Below are 23,831 nucleotides of genomic sequence, written 5' to 3'. Positions count from 1 at the left end.
CTCATGAGAGCTAAATGAATCCTGTTGACAGTTGTATGTATGTAAAAGTTCAATCTTAGCAGTGCATGTGCCTCTCAGTGAAACACTGACTGTACTGTACAATATACCTTGACAAGATCCATTTCACACTTAAATCAAGTAGAGCAAACATGGAAGCACCTCACCTTACCACATATTTACAGTCAACAGTCAACGATGAAAACACACATTTTGAACTCGGCCCCTTAAAGCTGCCTTGACTCCTGTCTGTCCTCCTGTCCGTCTCTCCTCCTCCTCCCCCCCGTAGTTAGAGTAGCTGCACAGGATCGGTTGAATAATTGATCTATTTCCAGACTGAACCTGAGCATCCATTTTTTATTTTTTTTTAACTTTTATTCACTAGGATGTTCTGGCCATCCAGCTGGCTCTGCCACAACAAAGCCTCAAGCCATTTCACTGCCCTCTTCCTCTTTTAGCACACAACCATAAAATAATATCATGTCGAGTATTGGAAGTTTTAAACCGCCCAAAAGCACTTTTAGTTCCTCTTTGGTTGATAAGGTCACACCTGTTTCCTTCTAAACATGAGTAATACATCCACACGCCGCAACATGGAGAAACAAAAGCGCCTTTGATCAATTCCAGTGCATTTTATTGGAACTGAAGCCATAAAACTTGGCGTTGAAAAGGCTGGGCAGAAGGCAATGACTGTGTCTCCCTCAAATGTAGACAGCTGCAAGGCCAACTCTTCACTTGCACCTGTACTTTTGCGATCGCTCGAACAGAAGAATATAAATAATAAAGAAAGAAAGAAGCATTTTAAATGTAATGACTTGTAGAGAAGAGTGGTTGTAGCGTGTGTCTTTGGGGTAATAAAGAAAATTGGGGTGAAGGGGGATGGCCAGCTGCATGTGTGCCGAGGCAAATGGGGCTTTTAAAATACTGAGGGGTATAGCTCTTTAAAAAGGGAAAAAAGAGATAGCTGAAGCTCATTTTCTGTAAACTGTGTTCTAAGTCGAGGGCCCTCTGCGGTTCCCCCGCAGTCAGAGCTGTTTCTTAATTTCTAACACTAGGGAACTAAGAGATGATGGTACACCAGAGGCCAGCCATGCCGGACAGCCTGCTGGATCTCTACCGGCTCTAGTTCCTTCCCTTGCTAATCAGAACTCCACACACCCCAGTCACGCCACGACCATGGCCATGGCAGGCATCCCGGATGATGTCCTCTTGGGACCCCCAAGGACCCCGTATGGGCTGCTTTGGAGTCTGAAAGGAACCATGGATACACACACACAAAATGACACACAGCTCAACAACAGCAACAGCCCCCATCTAGAAACAGGGTTTTTAGCTTGCAAGGCGCCACTGTTAGTGCATCAGTCGCTGGAGGACATGGGTGAAGTCAGAGCCTGACAAATCCAGGGTATTATCAGGCCTTTGTCCAGCCTGCAGCTGTCACTTACCAGGCTAGTGGGAGAGTATGAGGGGGACAGAAGGGAATTCATGACCTATCCCTGTAACCACAGAGGAGTATTGAGGCATTCAGAGATAAAACATATGGGAAGAAAGAAATAAAGAATGGAGAGAGATTAGGCAAGGAACACATTTTAGAAAATATATTTTAAGAAAATGGAAAAGAGTAGAGTAGTAAGAAATTCCAGAAGACTGCTTCAAATGCTTTTGTCTGATTGCAAGGATCGTGGCAGATTGGCTGATATATGCGGTTGTCCTCTGAAGACTAAAAAACTGTTTTATCTTTGTCCCTCTCCCCTTCGAAAATGACCAGCGGTAATGCAGATCTAATCTTTTTCTATCTTCGCGGTAGGTCCCAAAGGCTGTCCATCTCCCCAAAAATGCCTCATCTTTCTGTCTTTGAAATAAATGAAAGTCCACGGGGCGATGGAATAAAGATGAGCTAAGCCTTGATGCAAGATTGCCAAAGGGCCCAAAGTTAAGACGCCTGCCCCATCATCTGCTGCATGGAGATACTGGGGCCGGTGCAAGAAACCACATAATCTGATAGAATTTCAATCAGCAGTGATCAGATAAGAAATAACAGACCGTCTGATTTTAAAGTCACACCGACGCCCCAACAGTTCAGCCTTTCTCACTTTACTTGGAAATGGATAAGTCTGCAACAACTCTCAGAAACTCCTGTCAAACTTCTGTTGAAATTTTACCCCAAGGATTATAACACTCTGTTTCTCTCTTTCTGATTGGCTGGGACTGGCCCCTGACCTCGGGTATGCTCATATGACCCATGTTACACTCTCAGTGATTGGATTACTCCTTTATTGGCCAGTGGCAGTGTTTATAGGGGCATGCCGAGACTCCGCTTGGCTTTGATCCACCAACAGAAGCATATGAGGGGGACTATGCCACAGTTTGCATCCGTGGTGTAAGCCGCATAGTATGTGAGACATCTGCCAAATCCTCCTGGATCAAAGGATGACTATTACACAGACAGGCGTCCACATACCCCCAACTGCAGCTTTGGAGGGCTCATGACCCCTGTCAACAGGTCAGGTTGAAAAACACAGGTGGGATGTGGGTCACACATGTGTATGCACATGGACACCATTGGTTCTTAAAAAAAAAAACTCTAACCAATGCGTTCCTGTATAAGTTGTGATGTAGTAATGAGTTGTGATTTACTCCCAAAGCTATGTTTATCACAGGTTTAAAAAGCTTGGACCTTATTTGTTTATTGTGTCGTTCCTTGGCATTTTCCGACTACTAGTTTTTATAATCCTTTCTTAATAAGGGAGAAGGATGAGTTAGAGCAGCAGGAGGAGCAGGAGATCAGTAGAGGGTCTGTTATTGTGCAGATGGACCTGTATCCTTGTTGTTTGACCTGACTCTGCATGCCTGTGAATTCACAAGTTCACCTCTCCCAATAATCCCTCAGAATAAGCTCTCAGCCAAGCTATAAACACAGCAGCGGTGTGACTTTACACAACACAAAGTGTCTGTAAAGTAAGGAGAAGAGAGACAGGGAGAGGGAGAGTAAGTGTCGGCTTCTGTATGTCTCTCTCTACATCCATGGGTATCAGTCTGTGTTGCAGGGATATGTTTTTGTGCATTTGGGAGCGCAGCCCGTTCTCATTCACCAACACACAAGACACCCTTTAGGGTCTGTATAAGACGCACCAGACTTTCAAGTTGCTATGACAAAGTGTAAAGACCAAAAAAACTCATGCACAGTGGGCTGCAGAGGAGATGAATGGCTCACAAACACAGGGCTTCCAACCAGGAGAGCGGTGTTTGAGACTGGTGTTGAATTTTTTTGAAATTTTGTTTGTGATGTGTTTTCCCCACTTATGTTATGTTGTTTAGGTTTTATCTAGTGAAAGGGGTTATTTTAAGCCCAACCATGATTTTTTTACCTAAACCCAATTCACTGGTTCTGTGGTCTAAACCTGAATAAGTGTTTCTGTTTTTGATACGTTTACATGTTTGCTTGAAATTACCCCATCACATGGTGTACCCCATCACATGGTCTACCCCATCACATGGTCTACCCCATCACATGGTCTACCCCTTGGGGCGCTGAGGTATCCCAAAGCACGGTCAACCCTTGCGCCGACCCCAGTGCATCAGAAAGTGGGGCCAAGGGTTCTGACAAAGCGTGAGTATGTGACGAGTTGGAATGAGAAGGTGTTGGAGGCTAGGAAAGGCTGACATATCAGCCTGTAAACACACAGATGAACTTTGAGCGAATCTCTTTATATACAGGACGGAATGAAGATGGCTGTGGAAAGGCCTGTGCATGTTTTGTAATTACATTACAGGAGACTAGCCTTTTTCCATTGACTAACCTTTCAAAAAAGAGTCTCTGGGGAAAAAAAAAACAAAAAAACTGGGACTTAGCCCTGGAAGCTCATACGATCATGCAGACCGCCTGCCTGTACCCCCGAGTACACTCCTGCAACCTGTGACCTTTGTTTCTTTTGCACAAACATGTGGCTTATAGCAAACTGATGAGCGTCGCTAATTCATATTCCCTCACACCCATCTATTACTGGCTGGGGTGACACATTCATCCTAATTGCTGAGGTGGTGTGCTGACGTACATTGCCACCACTCACCACTACCAACCCCCCCCTCATCTTTCTTCTTGTTCTTCTGTCCATTACAGATGTTGATGTGTTCACAAGGGAATTTATAAGCGGGGACACCTGATGCATCGCCAACGATCATGCTGACTAATTACCCATCAAGGTGCCCACGCATTGGGGAGCTCTCAGAGAAGGCGGCTGAATCCATCTTCTTTTATGTATGGAGCAGGCCTGCTACCGGCTGTTACAGTGATAGTGGTGCCTCTTCGTTCTTGACTCCTGCTCTTCCCCAGCGCAAAGCTCTCTATCTTAATTTTTCTCCCCGTCTGAATATATTTACACAGTAGAAATTCCATGGAGTGGTTTCCAAGAATCCCATCAACTTGGTACCCCCGTGGTGGGTGGAGGACCACAAGGAGAAGCCCCTGCAGATAATCTAGATATTGCACAGGCTTCCTTTGAACTGCCATGACAAATTCACCCATCGTTAAATCCCAACCCCGCTCCCAGTCCGCACACGATGCAATTTCCATTTGTAGCACTTTGAAAAATATATTGAAGTGCCTTGCCGGGAGTTCTTTAATTTGCCGGAGATCTTGTCTTCGCTGATCTTCTCCCTTTCCGCTCCCCAGCACTTCATCTGTCACACCCTTGAGCAGAAATTTGGTAATATACAGGCCGACCCTCTTTCCTAGATTGATGCTTTAGTGCGCGAGAGAAGGGCAATAGGTCCTATTGTGTTGGAAGTGTATATGGACTCAAGCAGCCTTGTTTTACAGCCTGGGTTGTGGCCCTTTTTCTGGATCGCCAGCTGGCTCCCACTGCCCCCACTGGTTCCTGTAGCCCATGTTTGAGATGCTGATGCAAGCGCTGTCCGTCCCTGGAGGGCCAAAGGGAAAAATTTATGAGGTTGTTTGTTTGGAGTCAACTTGGTCTTCTCTTTGACCAGCCTCAGGGATAAAACTAATTGCATGCAATGGACTGGCTAGATCTTGGTCTTTTCCCATCCAGTAGTGGGAATGCAGTCTTGTCAAAAGTCTCTCGGGAAGATGCCATGTACTTTATTTCAACATATGTATTAGTAGGAATATATTAAGGAAATGTGAAGAAAATGTATTCAATATTGCAGATGTGTTCCTTTCGCTTTATTCCCAATTGCTGTCTAACTTTAAGAGTGTAAGTCGCTCACACTTTTGTAAAACATGTCTTTGGGGAAATCTCGAAACCTTTGGGTTAATTGGCGTTTTAAAATTCAAGCAGATGGACTTCATGTTCATATGGAGTATATAACATTGTTAGTCGTACAGAAACTAATGGATTCACATAACGATTGTGTCCTTCCCTTGTAGTTAAACATAAAAAAGAAAGTACATTTTGGTGAATCCCATCCTTTATCAGCCCTCCAGTGCTGCTATAGGTTTGTACATAAAGTATTTGTTGCTCTGTTGTTTACAGGCTACAATTAAGTCATTTGAATTTTTTTAACATCGCATATGCTATTTAAGCAACCCAATGCCAATATAAAGGGAACATTGATTTTGTAATGAACAGTAATAGAAGGACTTCACCATCAGCCCACACCCTAGAAACATTGGCCACCTCACACCCCAATGAGCCACTTAATTGCCCACATCCACATAAAAGGTCCTAATGCACGCTCCCTGCGCTCCCACACACATAAAGCTATAGGAATCAAATGGACTATAACTAATACAATTGATTTTGATCAGGCAGTACGAATAACACTGTAAGCGCGCCTCGCCAAGTGCTACTCAGGGGCAATGCACAGAGATCCGTTCAGCCTTTATGAGCTGCTATTTATTGTGCTTTTAATGAAGCTTGATTGGCAGCATGTCCTAGTGCCCATTATCATCAGAAGGATGTGCTCATTCTAATCTGCAATTATCACCATAATTGCGCCCAGAATCCTCTGGGCCCAAATAAGCAATCACTTCCACCGCTGGCGTGCCACCTGTAAGTGCTTCTCAGAAGGACACGCAGTGACAGGGTAACAGGTCCTGGCTGGCTTCATCTCCTTCGCTTCTCTCACATGCTCTTGATTAACCTTTCCCTTTTTTTCTCTCGGCACCATCCCTGAGAAAACCCCTCCTGCTTTTATCTCCCTTTTCCATCCCTCACCCTATCCATCCCACTCCCTACATCCCCGAGCTCCCTTCCCCTCCCAGCACAAATTCCTAACCTTTGGTCACTTCCATCCCTGTGGTATGCATGAATACAGGCCCATTATCAAGCCGGTTGTCTCACCATAATTATGCATTTTGTCATGTGCTGCCTCTGTAGCTGGTGATAAAAGGAGAGCCTGATTAAGCTGAGGGAAGGGTATTGATTCCTATTGACAGGCCCCTCAAAGCCCTTTAATGAAGGGGATGTAAATGAGACTTTTCCTCAGTCTTTAATGACTGCGTACCATAGAAAGGCCAACATTCTCTTGCAGTCTAAAAGGGACATGCATCAAACACAATGGTGCACGAGGGACACTTTCAGTTATGGGATGTTCAGGAGCGAAAGCTGGAAGGAAGGAGGGAGGGCGGGAAGAAAAAGTACATAGAGATGTCAGTCAGGTATGCAAAAGGGAATCATAACTGTCAGATCAAAAGGATCTTTTACACAATTTAGTGGGGTGTTAGGGTGGTCAAGTGAATTATTCAGAAATGAAAAGGGATCAGTAGAAACCGAGTAATGTTCCGAGTATTATTTCTGAGTGGGGGCTGAAAACACCTCCAGATAACCACTAAGGGCCGGATCAGACAGAGAGTGTTTTGCAGGTGGAAAACGCAAGGCACACCTTCTTTTTCTTGTCATTTTTTGCAGTTTGCTGAGTCTTTTCTTATTGTTGCAAGGCAACCAACAAATGAGTGCTTTCATTAGCTTAACACCAGCTATGAACTTTACGCTACCCAATAGTTAGAATAATGAAAACAACATACCTGAAATCTGAAGTACCACACAAATTTGTCTCCTGCTTTTTTCTGTTACAGGTAAAAAATATTGCTAACAACATCAGTAACTTTTCAGTTCTGAGTTAAGTTTTTTCAACTCGACACGTTCCGTTAAAACGACGTATTGAGCTTGCAAAAGCGGTATGCAAAACACTTCCTTTTTTATTGAAAACCATTACAAAAAGTCGCCAAAGGCTGTTAAAATGCACTCTGTCTAATCAGGGCCTAACTGGTAATCTAGGTTCCAAACAAATAGTCCCACTATCTCACCTCCTCTGTTGTTCTCTCTCTCTCCCAGCAGTCACATGGCTCCCAGTAACCACGACCGGATACAAATGCTGAGGCACGAGTTCCAGCAGGCTAGGCAGGAGGACGACGTGGAGGACCACAGTCACACCTACGGCTTCAACCAGTCCTGGGTGAGTATTTGGAAAGGAGCTGCTTTCCAGCAGAGTGCCACTGAGCTGCACACGCCCAGATTCACATGCTCCAAAATACACCAACACCCAGAGTTCTTAGAGTGATTCTCCCTGATGCACCACTGGACTCAGATTATCTCCAAATCCACCGGCAGCTTAATGGATTTCTTACACTCAAATAGTTTAATTCCTCCATCTTATTTCAGTGACTATCTACTTGTGACATGACCTTACTTTGATTAGAGTTGGGCACTACTCAGTAACAGCAGAATATATACCAAAAAATATATATAAGCACTAACCAATCAAGATTCTAGTATTTCAGTGTTGCTAAAAAACTGAAAATGTAATTTGTTATTGGTATTCTCATGATGATTATAGCTTTTAACCAGTTGATTTGATCAAATATGCAGTAAATTAAAATATATTACCGTAGATCTTATTTTTTCCAATTCATGTTGGTGATAGAGAGTGGGAAAACCCCATTCAGCATTAATGTGAATTATTTCCTGCAATGGTTCCCAGGAGAATAATTTTTGTTATACATATCTGCAGACTGCAATTAAGTCGAGTCATAAATTCCTGCATCCCGGGATCAACTATAATAACAATCTTCCTTGTGAAATGAATAATAATTGATTTAACACAGTATGAAACCCATCACAACATTAACTTTCATTCGTCTGACACTGTCATCCCATTGGCGCGTCACTGTTGTACGGCTGCCAAACTATCTGACTCATGTCCTTAAAACTTTTGGCCAAATTTCTTGGACTAATTTCTAAGTCCCGTGGCCCGACCTTTGACCTGGAACTAATTGCTAATTACTCACATCTGTCTGTGCCTTTTCTGTCTTGGAAGTATGACACACTTACTGTATGGCATGAAGGAGGAGAGCAGATGAACAAGGGGAATATTCTATGTCAAGTGACTGTTAGGGTCTTTGAGGCAAAGAGAGGGGTGGAATATTGAAGACAGTGAGCCACACTGTTCATTTTCATTTTCTTTATACTTGATTAAAGGGATTTTTAAATTAAGAGTTTTTAAATTAAAATTTGAGATTTTCTTTTAAGTCGTTCTCCTCTTCAGCGATTGATCTCTACCAACAATGGGATTTACTCCTCATAATTGGAAAAATGTAATCAAGTTAATTCCTTTGTTAATTCATTCAGACCTGATCTCATATTCCTTCCAACACTTTAATCTTTCCACATACCCTTTTATATCACTTATGATCTCAACATGTGGTGCCGCTTACTTAACTCCAACTTCTCATTTTATTAGGAGACAAATAATTTAGTATTTCCCCAAATTTCTTTCTGGGGACCCACTTTTTTTTTTTTAAAACGACAAACCATCACGCCTCAATTCACACTAGGCCTTGACTATTAATCAGGAAGAGCACATTTGTGTGTAAAGGAACGTTCCTGACAGGTAAACCAACCATTTCCAAGAGATGTTTTTTTGATAGATCATCTTTGTTTTATGCAACTTTGTTTTATGCATCTGTTAATGAAAACATATACACATGTTAAATACTTCATAAATGTGACCCAAAAAAATCAATTTTGGTGGAGTTAACAGACCATCTTCATTTTTCTCAGTACAACAAACAAAATGTACGCTAGCCTTTCACATTAGTGTCAATGTTATATGTAGGCTACCAAGCAATACAAACATTCAGCCTCCCTCATGTGTACTGCAGACATAAATGTTAAATAAAAGACTATGGAAGAATTTATTTAATCTCCTGTGGGTCCCGACCCGGTCTTTGGGAGTCAGCTCATTGGATGACACTGTATTTAAGGTCAAATGTCTGCTTTATTTTAACTGTGACCAAACAAATATCGAGCCAAACTTATACGATGGAGCAGAAACAAGTTAGAGGTCAAATATTTGTGTATTTTTGGCGGTTTAATGGCTGAGACAGACACAGCTTTTTTTTGTCCTCTGACTTTTCCTGACCTGGTTGTAGAGGAAAGCAGGCTAATTGTTACACCAAGTAGAGCTGTTTTCGTAATTATGGGTCGGAGTGTCAGACCTTGAAAGTAGAACTATTTGGCTTCCCATTATCAATGTCAGTTTGTCAGTGAAATTGGTTTGGAGTGGAGGTCTGGTGTGGCGGGGGTCTTCTGCTGTTTTTCCCATTGCCTGTCAACATGTCTTTATACAGAGGAAGGCAGACTTCATTTGCTCTGGGTTTCCTTCAGTGTTCATCTTCCCGATGGTTGAAAATCACTTGAAGCGGCCATCTCTCACTTCTGTAGTCCTAATCTCTCTCTCTTTCCATTCTCCCTCACAAAGCGAGAGGTTAACTGTTTGTTCAGCACTAAGCAGTCTCAGTCTGTCTCTGAGCTCCTAATTGCTTGTGATTGTTGACATTGTTGAGCGTGCCCCCGCTTCTCTTCTGGTAATAAGATATAGAGCCAGCCCTGGAGTATTGAAGTCTATTTTATTAGTCCTCTTTCATGTTATTTTAGTCCCGCGAACAAGGATTCACAATGAAAGAGGCTTGTTAGGAACGATACAGGCGTGCCCCATGCTATGTGTTGACAACGATTAGAGGAACTCCAGGGAAATCCTGCCTTAGCGTCATCCAAAAGCAGGATGGATTTGGCTCTATTTGTGGCGAATGGGGGGCAAAGGTTTTGATATGAAAACCAGTGGAAACTTTGGCAAAGATGTGAGGTGACACATTCAGCCGTTATGTGTTGGTGAAAATGAGAAAAGGGAAAGAAAAAGCATTCAGATATGTACAGACAGAGGCAGAGGCGAGAGGTGAAAATAAGCTTTTATCCTTCCATGCAGTTTCCATTTCAAAGGCATATTTTTAGACTGATTATGAAAAACTAAAAACTCTGTATAACTTTGAGAAAATTAACTTGTTTCATTCAAATGTTGGTTTTATAAATGCAGTGCATTATCATTTTTTTGAAAGAGTACTGTAAAACCTATTCATTTGCTTTTTGTACAGAAATTGATATGTCTTTGATTTTTCCAATTTACGATATCCCTCTGGGTCATCGCTGAATGTTGTCTGCACTGATGAAAGTGAAACCTCTGTGACCCCCCCCCCACATCAAAGTCTGCTAAACCGCACTTTGATGCACGCTGTCCCTGAGTACTCAAGGTTACATCGTGATGACTTCCACACAGATCCACAGAAGCCAGAACAGGAGTTAGCATCTCAAGGAATGACTCAGCTGTAATATTTATCCTCTCTATTACTTATAAAAACCGACAGCACCAGCTCTGATTTGCTTATCCAAATGTTTGATTACAGTAATATTGACAAAGCAATCCCACCCCAAAGTCCATTTAGTAGCAGTTATGGATGATATCACATCTTTATCTGTAGAATTTTCCCAGATGTCATGGAAATGTAGATGTTAAAATGTTCATTTTTTCCAGAGCATTTCAGAAACAACCATGCACGAAACAATCTAACACCCATTTAGTAGCTGTTTTGGAGCTTTTCATCAAATTGCATGGCCTTCATCAGCAGATGGAGTCTCCCAAATTGTCACAGAACAAAATTTTCAATATACTAATCATCGAAAGCTGCATAAGAGCTTTTCAATTTACCCAAACATGAGTCTTTTTTTCCCCCTCTTTGTCATGAGCTTCCCCCCTTAAGTTACTGCTGATGAACACCAATCATTCCCTTATACTCCTTTGAAATCAAAGCTTTTAAATAACACTATAACAGGGGGGTTTTATTGTGAAGCATTTATAAATGCAATATCACCAAATTATCATGCATGCAGGTTTCATTCAATTGTGGACACACATATGTGGAAACAGCTGAGTTCCGTCCTGGTGCTTCCAATCACAAGAGTCATTGAACAAGCTCAACCACGGCCAAAGTTGTTCTCAGACTGTCACTCTCATCTGTTGAATTTCAAGCACATCTGAAACTCTGGTCAGCTGTTTTGCAGTTTGACAAGTTCCACGGTCCAACTTCCCTCACGGCTGATGACAAAGATCTGTTATAAAATTAAATGAGCTTGTTTCAATATTGTTGGAGGGGTGTACTACATGTTCTGGCTTAAATTGCAGTCTTGAAACTTCTGTGATATTAAACTGAACTTCTCTGCCGAACAGACGGACCAGACTGTCTGCATCTTCCAGACATCTGCTGCTCCATATTTTTCTCCTTTTTCTTCTTACTTGACCAGTAGAATTGGACAAAGTAACGCTGCCTTTTCTCCCTTTGTGTCCACATTGGTTAGGATATGGTCGTGTTTGAATAAATCTATTGGAACTGTCAATGGGCACAAACCAACTGGGGGTTCCGTGCTTTCGTTATTCTTGTAAGCTCCATGTTTTTTAACTGATCCGTACAGTACAAGCATACAAATCACAGGCTCTGGCTGTGCAATAAGGCCTATTTAAAACAAGTATTTTGGGTTAACAAAACATTCAAGATTAATAAAAATGCACAATGTTTGCCCAGCTTAAAGTCAAATTCATATTTAATTTAGTTATTTGTTGCTTAATTGGTCCTTTTCTCTTAAAAACACTTCTTAATGTTTAACTTCTGGGATAAAAACAGCAAATGTACAATAAAATTATCATCATAATGAGGAACAGGTACAGCAGTGTGAGGTGTGAGGCTCCCTCTCTGTGAGTTTGACCCCTGGCTTGTCTCCGGGGTATATGAGACTGAGCTCAGGTATGTCCGCCGTGAACGCCTGTAATGACAATGTCGAGGTCAGTCCTCGGACCCCCGGCTCCTCCTTAATGGAATAATGACCAGGAAACGAGAAGCCCTGTCTATCATGTAGCCCCCCAGAGCAAACACACACAATTAGAGCTGGCATGTTTTCTCTCCCTCCCCGTCGCTCTGTGAGAGGGGAATTCCAGATGTTCATCATGAAGCGCTATTTATTTTCCAAAGACTATGTTTGTTTTTTTTTCTCTCTCTCTCTCTCTCGCTCTCTGTCTGTGGCAATGGAATCAATTTGTGCTGTTGGGTTGGAGCGCCAATGAGCATGACCACACAGAGGAGTGTGAGCGCCATGCTGGTACCCTGGATGAAACGCACCAACGGCAGCCTGTAAAGCCCTTATTTATGTGAATTCCTTTGATTTTTTACTATCGCTCTATCTACTGCTACCAGGATACATGGGTCCGCAAGCATTTTGTTGTGTTTATGGAATCTCGGGTTCCTGTGAATGTGGTGCTTTATGTTTGTGTGTGTGGAGTGCAGCTAACTCCTTCCTATGTGATCATGTGAAGACTGAGCCGCTTTTATCAGCAGTCACTTGACTTCCCAGGGGCTATAAGGGCTCGAGTTAAGACACCAAAGCTCTGTGCCATGACAGTGTGTGAGACCCGGGCTGAAGTGGGTCACTCTAACCAGTCACACAATACATGGAGTGTGTTGTGTGATGCTGCCAAGCAGGGCTGCACGTATATTTTAACAAAGCCATTTTGCCCATAATTTCACATACTTGTAAGTGAATGAAGCAGTTTTACCAGTTTTACCACAGATATTGCTGAATGGACCATAACATACTTTTAAAAAAGTAGCAGGGGAATCCTTTAGCCACTCTTGATTGTATCTGAGAGGCTTTTCAATTTAGTGCTTAGAGGGTTTGTCTTTCTACGAGATGAGTCTTGGACACGTGTACTATGTGTACTATCTCATTCATCAAAAATGACCTGACTGTGTTTTTACAACAGCAGCTGGTTATGTCGATTATGGTGATCTCGATCGATCTTTTGTCGTGCTTCTTCCCGGGTTTGCTTGGCAACACACGCTGTCAAGGCCAGATTGGTGATACATGATTATGGATATTGCTGTTCAATGTTGTGCGAGTAGCGAGCATGGTTTACTGATCTCATGATTATGACCGCCATAAGCAATATGACTTCATGCCAACACATTTAAACAACATATCGCACTCATAGAATGATTTAGCTTGTTGGGAGTAGGAAATGTTTTTATTGTTATTGGAAATGCAATACTGTTGCATTGTTTTAAAGAACGTCTGCACTCAGAAGCGTGCGTGTGCACAGATGTATGCATGCCTGCACACTAAATATGCTTTAATACCAAACCTGTGTGTGTCCGTAGATAAGATAGAGAACAGAGGGAGGAGAGGAGAACGCAGCGTTTACATTTCTCTTACGCCGTAATAATACATTTCAGCGCTATTACCCCACACATTCATCCACACAGATAGCTTCACAACTAAAAGATAAGAGAAACTTGTGTTTTGTTCTGTCATTTGTGCATGCTGTGGGGTCCTAAAGTGATATAGAGATAACCAGCCCAACCTTCCATTCACCATGGTTTCCTGGTCAAGGGACCGGGGAAATGGCAGACCACACCGCTCGCTCTCAGATGGATACTACGCCCGGAGCCACACAACCCCTGCGACTGCAAATGGACTTGCTTATAATAAATTGGCAGAATTGGGTCGAGGACTTAAAGAGAGAATCATTATCCAACTGGCCTTTTGGTCAGGATGTGGTGTTTTCGCTACCATTCTCTCACTTTTCGTCTTGTTCTGTCTGCCCATTAGCAACTTAAATGTCTTCCATATGTCTGTTTGTGTACAGCGGGGCTGCTCTCTCAAAACTGTTCCCTATGCGGCGGGCTACAAGCTCAAAGCATCATGAGGAGTGTGGGCGGTGAAGCCATATGTGAGTGCTGACCCATCACAGCAACCTGCTTTGATATCTGAAAGGTCCGTGACCAGCTCTGAACCAAGAAACATTACACCTTGGAACTTTTAAAGCTCAACGCCTTCCCAGCTGCTTTCCCTTTTCCAGGATTTTTGATAGCTGCAAATCATTTTCATAATTACCTCCCCCCCTTCCCCGACTCACCGTCTGCGAACGCTCTTGTGTTGAAACAGGTGATTCCTTTTTTTTTTTCTTTTCTCCCTGCTTTGTCTGCGACACCACCAAGGAAGCAGGGGAGAGATAAAAGCGTGCCGTATTGACATCATTTTTCACATTATTGGATAAAAACGAACAGGGACGTCTCTTTGATTCGATTTCAACAAATGTCATGTTTTATATGGCATTGTATTCCAGGCCTAACATGGAATAATCTGATTCTCTTCCCCTGGATAATGCCATTACGCTGACAGATTTTCTCTCCTGGCTATTTCTCATGCATTTCTCTTGGCGTGGCGTCACCCACCTCAACCCTTCAGTTTCTAAACCGAAACGTCAAGCACCTCCGGATTCCTCACCACTTCCCTTCAAATCGCATTAAAAACTCTCAGTGTGCGTGACTAATTATTTTCTCACCACCACATTTGGACCCAGCAAAATAATTTCTCCTCTCCCCGTTACTGTTCATCTGATATTCATTTAGGTGCTCTACACTTTCTGAATTAGGGGAGAACGTGTTGTTGCAGCGAAACCTGAAACATATGAGTCCAATTCACTTCATCCACGTGGGATTCTATTATTTTTTAGGACTTGGAGCGCTTGAGAAAGGACTTTTTATTGGCGTTGAGCAAAATGTAATTGCGCTGTTATTGCAGCTGTCCAAGTGAGGAGGAAAGCAGCCATTCCGTCGATACAAGATGTTTTCAAAAAGACAGTTTTGCTGACAGGCTTCCCATCCGCCAACACACCTTTACCGCATCAGTCCAATCTGTCATGTACTATTACCTCTCTTTTACGTCTCGTCCCACAAACACATACACCCATATTTTTCACACGTGAGAAAAACGTCCTCCCAAGCTAACTGATTCTAAAAGTCTCAGTTGGCAAGTAAAATTATGAAAACTGTTGGTTAAAATCTACTTTATACACGCAAACCGTCCACACCTGCCTAACACATTACCGTCCGAGCCTTATGAAAACTGACACTTGGTCAAGCCACGCTTGCAACACCTTTTCAGCTCGCCTCTGTTTAATTGGCTTGTCATGTTCTTTCATCAGCCAGCTCGTTAGCGGTGTGCTAGTGTTGAGGGAGATGATGTCTCCATGTCAACCCCACCGATGATCAGACAACAAACACACACACACACACACACACACACACAAACTGGGGCAGGTTAGTGGTGTGTAGTCAAGTCACATGCAAATCTGTGAAATGAAGCAGTGGCTGGTGATACTCATCTATATTTTACGTCTTTAGCATACAAGTGGCGCTTGCTTTGTTCAGATATACACAGCATACGTTCAGCAGATTTTAATATAATAAAGCACTCTGACTAACACAAACAGAGAGCGGTGAGAGTAATTAGCATGAGCAATCAATCAAAGTACGACGTACGTAGCTCTAAAGTAATTTATATATAAATTAAATCTCAGAGACAAGGACATTAACCACTAACCAAAAATGCATGGTGCCGTCTTTTTCAGCCATTTTGTTATTATAGAGTATATGTGATATGATCAGCAGACGTGAGAGCTAGATTATCTTGCACAACCTACCTAAAAGATTCCAACTGCTTTTTTTGGACCTACACTTTTCGACAAAAATAAGCTGTTTATTCTCAGGGTGAGATTCAATCTTGTAGCCGTTTCTCTTTTCTGAGATAATCATGACATTCTCTAACATCAGCAGCACGTGTTGCTGTTTGACAGATGGTTTTGAGAAAAGTCCCTTTCACTTTTCTACAGGCTAAATCACTTTGTGGGCACTTTGGGGACTGCATTGAAGAGGCTCTCCTCTTAATTTTAAGATAGGACCTTATAGGTGAATTTTTGTAGGACATGGCTACCTTGCCACGTGGCGTTCCCCAGGGATCGGCCTTGGGACCCATGTAATTCTCCAAATACATGCTGCCATTCTGGGGGATTATCAGTTGTTTGTGCAACATCTGCTTTCATTTGTAACAGGATGACATCCAGTTGTATTTTTAATTTTAACCTGATGAGTATCATGAAATTTCTCAGCAAACAACCAAATGCAATTACGAAAACGGATAACGAATCATTTTCTTCAGTTACATGCAGATAGAAGTGAGGTTCCAATGACCTTTACTCAGCTGTAAAGACACTGGATGATTTGTTTTCGAATCATTGTAACTTGTCAGGCAACAAAACACATGTAGCATCCAAGACTTCTGCTGTTAAACTGGGGGAACTAAACACGTTTAGGGTTAATTAACTTTTAAGGTTACACACAATGCAACCCTCATTAATATGCAATGGTACAATTCAAAGAGAACATCAAAATTGGTTATTTTATATCTTTGCTTTAATTGATGAAGGCCTCTTTCTGGATTAAGAATGTTCTACTAAACCAGGGATTTGTAATAGAAAGATCATATTTTGGTCAATTATGCATTTAAAAATAGTATCAGGGATTTTTCATCCATTGGCACAGGTGCATTGTCATGATGGAATCACACCTACTAACTACCTGATCCCTGAACGTAGCCCAACACACAGGAGGCATCACACTGACAAACCACCTGCTGCCCTGAGGAAAATATATTCCATCATCTGAGTGTGTGTGTGTGTGTGTGTGTGTGTGTGTGTGTGTGTGTGTGTGTGTGTGTGTGTGTGTGTGTGTGTGTGTGTGTGTGTGTGTGTGTGTGTGTGTGTGTGTGTGTGTGTGTGTGTGTGTGTGTGTGTGTGTGTGTGTGTGTGTTTGCTCTGCTTCCAGATTGGTGTCCAAAAACAGAAATGTCAACGATATTGGTTTCATTTTTTATGTTTTACTGTGTCTTAACTGTGCATATCTTTACTCGTGTCTTTTGGTGGATGTTACAGGTGAGCAATGGGACGGAGACTCCAAGCGGCCGCCATTCGGTAGCAGTTGAGACACAGGTCCAGAAACAGCAGCAAGAGGACATAGATGGTTTCCAACAAGCCCAGAGACAGTACAACTCCCTGCCACGGTGAGACCTCGTCTCCCTTCTCCTTTCTTTTTTTCTGTCCGTCTGTCTCCGTCCTCCTCTCTCCCTCCCCTTCCCTGTGACTTATCACGTTCTGGCTGCCCTTTCTCGACCTCTTTGTTTGACTTTTTCTTTTCGATTTCCATCACTTTCTTTCCGTCATATTTGTCCCTTTACCCTCCTCTCTCTACACGTTCTTTAACGTATCTCTTTGGTTACAAAGTCAATCACCACAAAGCCACTTTCAACTCATCGCCCAGACATTTAAATGATTCTTAGCAAAACTCTTTGAATGGAATCATTTAATGCGATCGCTTGGAATTGTTTGACTGATATATACTTCCATTAAGTCAATGTTGACCCTGAGGAAGTGGTGACTTTGTCACAGGCACCACCCTCGCTGACTCTTTCAGTATAATGAATGGCAGCTCCAGTATCATGCTTATAAAAGGAATTTTCTCTTGGCAATCTCTCGCCTTACACAGCTTGAGTTCAGAGCTACAACCGCTGCTCTTCATCTTCTCCATCTTCCTGTTTCGATTCTCTCGCATATTTTTTCAAAGCGATGCCAATAAGGCTTACCATATCTTACATCTCGAGGCGTAGGAGATAGGGGTGAGAGTTTAGTATGGGTATTTGCATTTCCTGACTTCCCTCTCTATGTGTGCGTCTGTGCCTCTACCAATCCTCTGAAGCTCTCTAATCGCACTTTAGTCGAAGCAAATTGCAAAGCCAACCATCGCCGGTGGACAAGTTCCAAGTTTTAAGTCTTACATCCTTAAAGAGAAAGTCACCAAAGACACAAACTATTTCCTTTGACTGACAGATTTAAAGATTAACATTTTTTTATTTTTTTTGCATTGTGAAATGTACAGGTTGTTCTAAAATGTTGAAAGTGAAGTCTGATTTATTTAGCTTTTGCTGCTGGGCCAGTTTAAACAAAGACAGAACAATTAAAGTGTGTGTGTGTGTGGTCTTTTTTATTTTCTTGACCAGAGTAACTGCTCTCCTGTGATTTGAATCTCCCCTTTGCACTAATAGCAATCATTTTCTTCATAGCCATCCTCTATTGCTCTGCTGTCTCTGAACAGTCACGGCCCAGGTCGATTAAAAACATGTTCCTGTCTATGGCTATGGATTTGCGGTCCACATGGACGCATAATCAATGCGGTCTCTAGAAGCCAGAGCGATCCGTGCATCCCCCTTCATAGGTGTTATCTGCTGGCATCTCATGTGATGTGACAGTTGCCTCCGGCCCTCCCCTCCCTCGCCGAGTTCCTTCTCTTGGGAAAGTTGGTCAAGCCGGCCAAAAGGGCCCCGACGAGGATGGCCTTTGATATGCATTCCTCTCATAATCTCACAGCGTCTTTTAGCATGAGAGTCGCATGAGCTCAGGCTTGACGTTTGACCCTGACTGAGGCTTTTCAGAGCTCTTGTCTCGGCGCAGCCCCTCATTAAAGAGCTGAAGTCTTACAAACCCAGATTAATAGCCACGATTCTCTCTAACTCCATCCACCTCTCTTTAAGAAAACCCCTCCACCCTGTCTTTCCCTTCCAAAAAAGGGATCTTGAGCAGTCAGCCGAAAAAAGGGGGACATTCCCTCACAGAAAAAAGGAAAAAAAACTCCTACCCAAAGAGGTTCTAGAAGAAGCCATGGTAGCTGGTTATCTGATGACGGCCAGGCTTAGCCGGCTGTCTGGGATGTGAGGATTGGAAGAGCACTAATGAAGGCTTGTTGTCGGAGCAGGATTAGTGGTGACAGGCGGTGGAGGGGCGAGAGGGGCCGGGAGAGTGTGTTAGTAGGAAAGAGAGACCACTGATTAGCCTGAAAGGGACGCACTCGCACAGAAAAACACACACAAACACACACACACATACATGAATACGGTCAAGATAAGGTTCTTAGATGTGGCCTGAGCAAACTTCCAGTAGCTCCTCCATCTACCCATGCAGTCTGCAGCCAAAACAACATCTTTCCGCACTGTAAAGAAACATTATTCCATGTTTGTAGACAATTTATTTGTGCAATGTAGCAGCGATTGTTCCACTGCCCGTTCTATGCTGTTAGTTTTTTTTTTTTTTTTTTCCTAATCATTTTGTGTGCATGCATGTGTATGTGTGCACTCTCCTCCTCCTCCTCATAAACTCTGATTCTTCCCAGCTGTTTTAAAGAAACAACACGGCGGCCGCAAATGTCTCTGCGAGCCAACTTCCTGGCTTTGTTTGTTATGTTCTGTCATTCTAAATTTACCCCGCTCTCTGGCATGATGTATTTTCCCATCCCCTCCCTCTGTAGATGTAACTAATCTACTTTGTGACATGCTCTGGCAACAGGAGTAGAGGTGATAAGAGTGCCGACTCCCCTGAAGCATCAATCACGATTGCATTCCTGTGGAGCAATGCCATTTCTGCTCTCCTTCCATCGCCATCGAACACTTTACCCTCAAATCTCTCAGTCTTTTTCTTTTCTTCTCCACAAACCTAAGAGGTCATGCTGGTAACGCAGATCGCAGGCCTCGTGGAACAGGCGTCCCGGGTCTCTCCCTCGTTGAGCGGCGCTGGCTGCTCTGTGAGCCAAGCCGGGGTGTAAATGCATGGCGACTCGCCCAGACAGCAAAACCCAGATACTGAGCATGTGGTGGGGCTCTCTCTGCAGTCTGTCCCTACATCTGCCACTCCGCCAATTACCCACGTACTAACACACTCACGCACTCACGCACACACATACTCAGAGACAAACGAGATCATGTGTTTGTGCTGCACATGTGCACATACATGCTTACACATTGGTACTGGCATGTATAGATGTAGATCTAAGCTCCAAAGGCTCAGATACCATGTGCTTAGATATTGTGGACCACTTGGGCATTCATTAGTAATGCTGGAAATGTCAAACTCTCATTAGAATGACATAGGGATGGAGATTTGAACAAACTGGCTAGAAAGAAGAAAATACAATAATTTATATTTTTTATTTCCTTGGAAATTGCAAAATCCTTAAGGGGAGACGCCCCAGGCAAAAAACATAGTGTATTTTGCACTGGTTATTTTTGAGATTTTGGGATATTTTGCTTTTATAACAAAAGTCTTCTTCTCAGTCTGGTGAAAAAAAACATGTCCAAAATACACATGTAGGTGTTTGTTCTTGTACTTTGTCTATTTTCATCTGTAGATTTCTCTTGAATTAATAAATGTATAAATAAAATGTATGTACATTTTACTAAACATATCTTGAAAAATCACTTTTCTCTAAATTAGTTTTTTCTCACTCAGCTAAAATTTCCACATCAGTAAAACTTACATAAATGAACATGGCAAAAAAATATAATATAATAATAATTTTTTGATGGCAGTTGACACCATTTTCTGATTTATGGAATGATAAAAAGTGATATCCAGAACTCTAATATGACAACAAAATGAGTCTTTCTTTAACTTCCTTGCCGTTGTCATCACTGTCAACCGTCTCTGTTTCATCCAGCAGGTCTTTGCGGTTTCCTAGTGGTATCCCCGTATCCGCCATAACACCAGTGTCTTTTTAGGGAAAACACTTAAGCCACGATGTATCTTAGGTCACTACGTGTGTAGTCTTCGTAGCTACGAAATCTTATTTGTCAATTCAAAATTGTTTTATACGATAAATAGCTCCTCCTGTCTTGAGACTCTCTGCAATGAGACTCGTCCAGATAAGACATGCAGGTGTCTTGTCCTGAAAGCATGCCATGTCCCTGTCTCCCTCTCCAGGCTTGTGTGCCTTGAACTCAGAAGCCTTTTAAGCGCTCGGAGGGTCAGTGAGGTGTGAATGGGATTTCTCTTAGCACCCTGACGCAAAACGACACTGTCATAGGTCTGCCATCGCACGGCGGTCCTTAATGGATCCTAATAACGGAGGAACAGCCTCAACACTTTAGCCAAAGACCTGGCAGTTCACAATGACAGCTCTTCGGGGCCAATTTACAAAAAGGGGAGCATGTATGGCGGAAGGCATGCTTGGGTGTTTAGTTTTTTTGTAGGAGAGATAATACGCGGGCTGCCTGTCAGTGCAGGGTTCTGGCAGGCAGACCGAAGATGAGTCGAAGGCGGATAACCCTGGGAGGCCTGCCATTACTCTGTCTGTGCTGTAAGTGCACCCGTCTGCATCTCCAAAAAGTAGTTAAATGGATGAAAGCAGCCATTTTTCTCAGGCAGGTTTTAACATTTGTGTTGGTTTACAATGTGGAACTAATAGTCCCGTGGGCATTTCGGGCTTGCCCCCTTTGTTTCCTGTCTCTTTCATGTCCTGGTGTCCCAGCATTCAGTGTAATCACGCAGCAGACTATAACAGATCTTTCTTTGCTCCACTCATGTTGCCTTCAGTATTTTAACTCAACGCCACGGCCGCATCCCCCTTTTAATCCGCCGAAATGTGAAAATGTCCACATTCTCTGCTGAAGTGCAGTTTCTTTTGAATTCCCCTTCAATAGCGCTGACCCAGGGGCCGCCACAGGAAAAAAAAGCAATCTCCTCTGAGCGGTTGCTCTCCTCTTCCTCTGGCCCTTTTAGATTCAGGCGCGGTTTAAGTTGGTTCACTCAACAGCTCGATTGAGCTCTTAACCTGTCTCTGTGTGTTTAGGCAACCTCGAAAGAACCCCAGCACGGCGTCCCAGGACTCGTGGGACAAGGATTACGTGCCAGCAGAGGAACTCCAGACATCCCAGGAGAACCCCCGCTACTCCGGCAGCCACGGGTCACGTAACGGCTACCTGGCAATGTCCGGCTTCAACGCCCGTGTCCTCTTGGAGACCCAGGAGCTGCTGAGGCAGGAGCAGAGACGCAGAGAGCAGGAGGCCAACAAGACCAGGCCGCCTCCCGCGCAGGAGACCCCAATTGGAGGCATCTACGACCACGGCAGGGTCCACGCTCAGGCCCCAGGCCCCGCCCCGGTGCAGGCCCCACCTCAGTCCAAGGGCCCGTACAGACAGGACGTACCCCCGTCGCCCTCTCAACTCGCCAAGCTCAGCAGGCTGCAGGGTTCAGAGAAAGGGAGGCTTTTTTACTCCTGAGACAGTGACGAGACTTTTGGGAGATCAGGACTGATTCTAAGGAGCATAAACAGGGAAAAATTACAAAGAGGGAAATGCGCCTGTGCGCTTTATCAAATGCTGAGATACAAAGATTTTTATAGGACTGTTGATAGAAAATGTTAATATTTTAAAACAAAAAAAAAGATTTTTTTAAATGACAAACCATTATCCTTCTAGTTGCAAATTGCATTCAAAAGAAATGATATTGAGATGTTTTACTGTCCAGAATCATGATCATCACACTACGTGTAAAAGTGCCTTCGAGTCCATCGATCGTTCGGCTTTAGTCAACTTCAAGCGTGTTTTTATTTTTATTTTTGCCGTTCATGGGGACTTTGACCAGCACTACGCGTTCATGTGAGTGTGTAGTTTGTGTGCACGTATGAGCCCTGGCAGGAGCTGGCATGTGGTGACAAAGTGTGGAGGATAAGCAGCCTGTGTGAAATGTGGAGACAGAGCTTGGGTTTTGAGCATGACCGCTCACCCCTCAGCACCCCGCCCCTCAGTGTCCCCTTTGGTTTCAGATACTTACCCAGAGTGTGTATCCTCCTTCCAGACCCCCCCTCTGGTGTTCAATATGATAATCCTGAATTCTCTCTTCCTCTGCTGGCTGCTTTTATTCTCTTCACACTGTCACCCTCACCATAAGGGAAAGGAAACCAGCTTTAGATCTCCTTTATCACTACCCTGCTCCGCCCACACCGGGAATCCGGCAGTGTAAATGGGGTCAGGTCTGGGTTATTAATGAATGGACCTCATTAAATATGAATGAGCCCCTTTGTGTGTGTGTGTGTGTGTGTGTGTGTGTGTGTGTGTGTGTGTGTGTGTGTGTGTGTGTGTGTGTGTGTGTGTGTGTGTGTGTGTGTGTGTGTGTGTGTGTGTGTGTGTGTGTGTGTGTGTGTGTGTGTGTGTGTGTGTGTGTGTGTGTGTGTGTGTGTGTGTTGTCATGTATGACGAGAAAGGAAGAAGCGGCGACCTTTCCGGCGTGGCTCTGGCCCCGTCCTCGCTCAGAATGATTCGGCTGTAACCGAAGCCCGCTGGCCTCGAGGTGTCTGAGTTGTTCCTCTGAATATTTCATCAGGGTGGTTACATGGGAAACCACAACGCCTCTGCAGTCGCTGGCCTCAGTGTGGGAACGCCTATCCATCGGCCCGATACAATGGAGCTGATTTTGTTTTCCTTTCCTGAGCGTTTCCATTGGTAGGAAACCGCTGGGAAGTCCGTTTGTGGTTCAATCAATAATGACTGGTGCATTTTCAGTGTATGTGTGTCTGTTTGGATGGTGTTATCATTGAATATGGGAATGCATTGCTGCATGTAATGATCTTTCCCTGCTGCACAGCTGGCCCAGCAACACGTCCCCTGTTGGAAGTCTTTGTCATGCAAATGTCTCCATGTAAAACCTGGTTCTGTAATACCCTACCCCGATTATGGAAAACAGGTTTCTGGTTTAAACCATGTTTTATGAAATTGCTGGAAAAATCCAACTGTTGCCTGGTTTCTTAGAGTAAATGAAAACACAGTGCTTTC

General features: G+C 43.4%; 1 protein-coding gene across 2 annotated transcripts in view; it reads left to right on the top strand.

Moving 5' to 3' along the window:
- LOC129110418 (partitioning defective 3 homolog) overlaps window positions 1-23,106 on the top strand; it is a 325,305-nt gene extending 302,199 nt beyond the window's left edge. For both annotated transcript variants that reach the window (XM_054622495.1, XM_054622494.1), the window contains 3 exons: window positions 7,296-7,416; window positions 17,113-17,240; window positions 21,851-23,106. In XM_054622495.1, the coding sequence (XP_054478470.1) occupies window positions 7,296-7,416; window positions 17,113-17,240; window positions 21,851-22,280 (679 nt within the window). In that variant the 3' untranslated portion in view covers window positions 22,281-23,106. The remainder of the gene's footprint in view (window positions 1-7,295; window positions 7,417-17,112; window positions 17,241-21,850) is intronic.
- Window positions 23,107-23,831: the final 725 nt, after the last annotated feature.

Source organism: Anoplopoma fimbria, chromosome 21, assembly GCF_027596085.1.
Source record: "Anoplopoma fimbria isolate UVic2021 breed Golden Eagle Sablefish chromosome 21, Afim_UVic_2022, whole genome shotgun sequence".
Taxonomy (NCBI): Eukaryota; Metazoa; Chordata; class Actinopteri; order Perciformes; family Anoplopomatidae; genus Anoplopoma; species Anoplopoma fimbria.
Note: the sequence above shows the minus strand (reverse complement) of the source record. Positions and strands in the feature narration are given on the sequence as shown.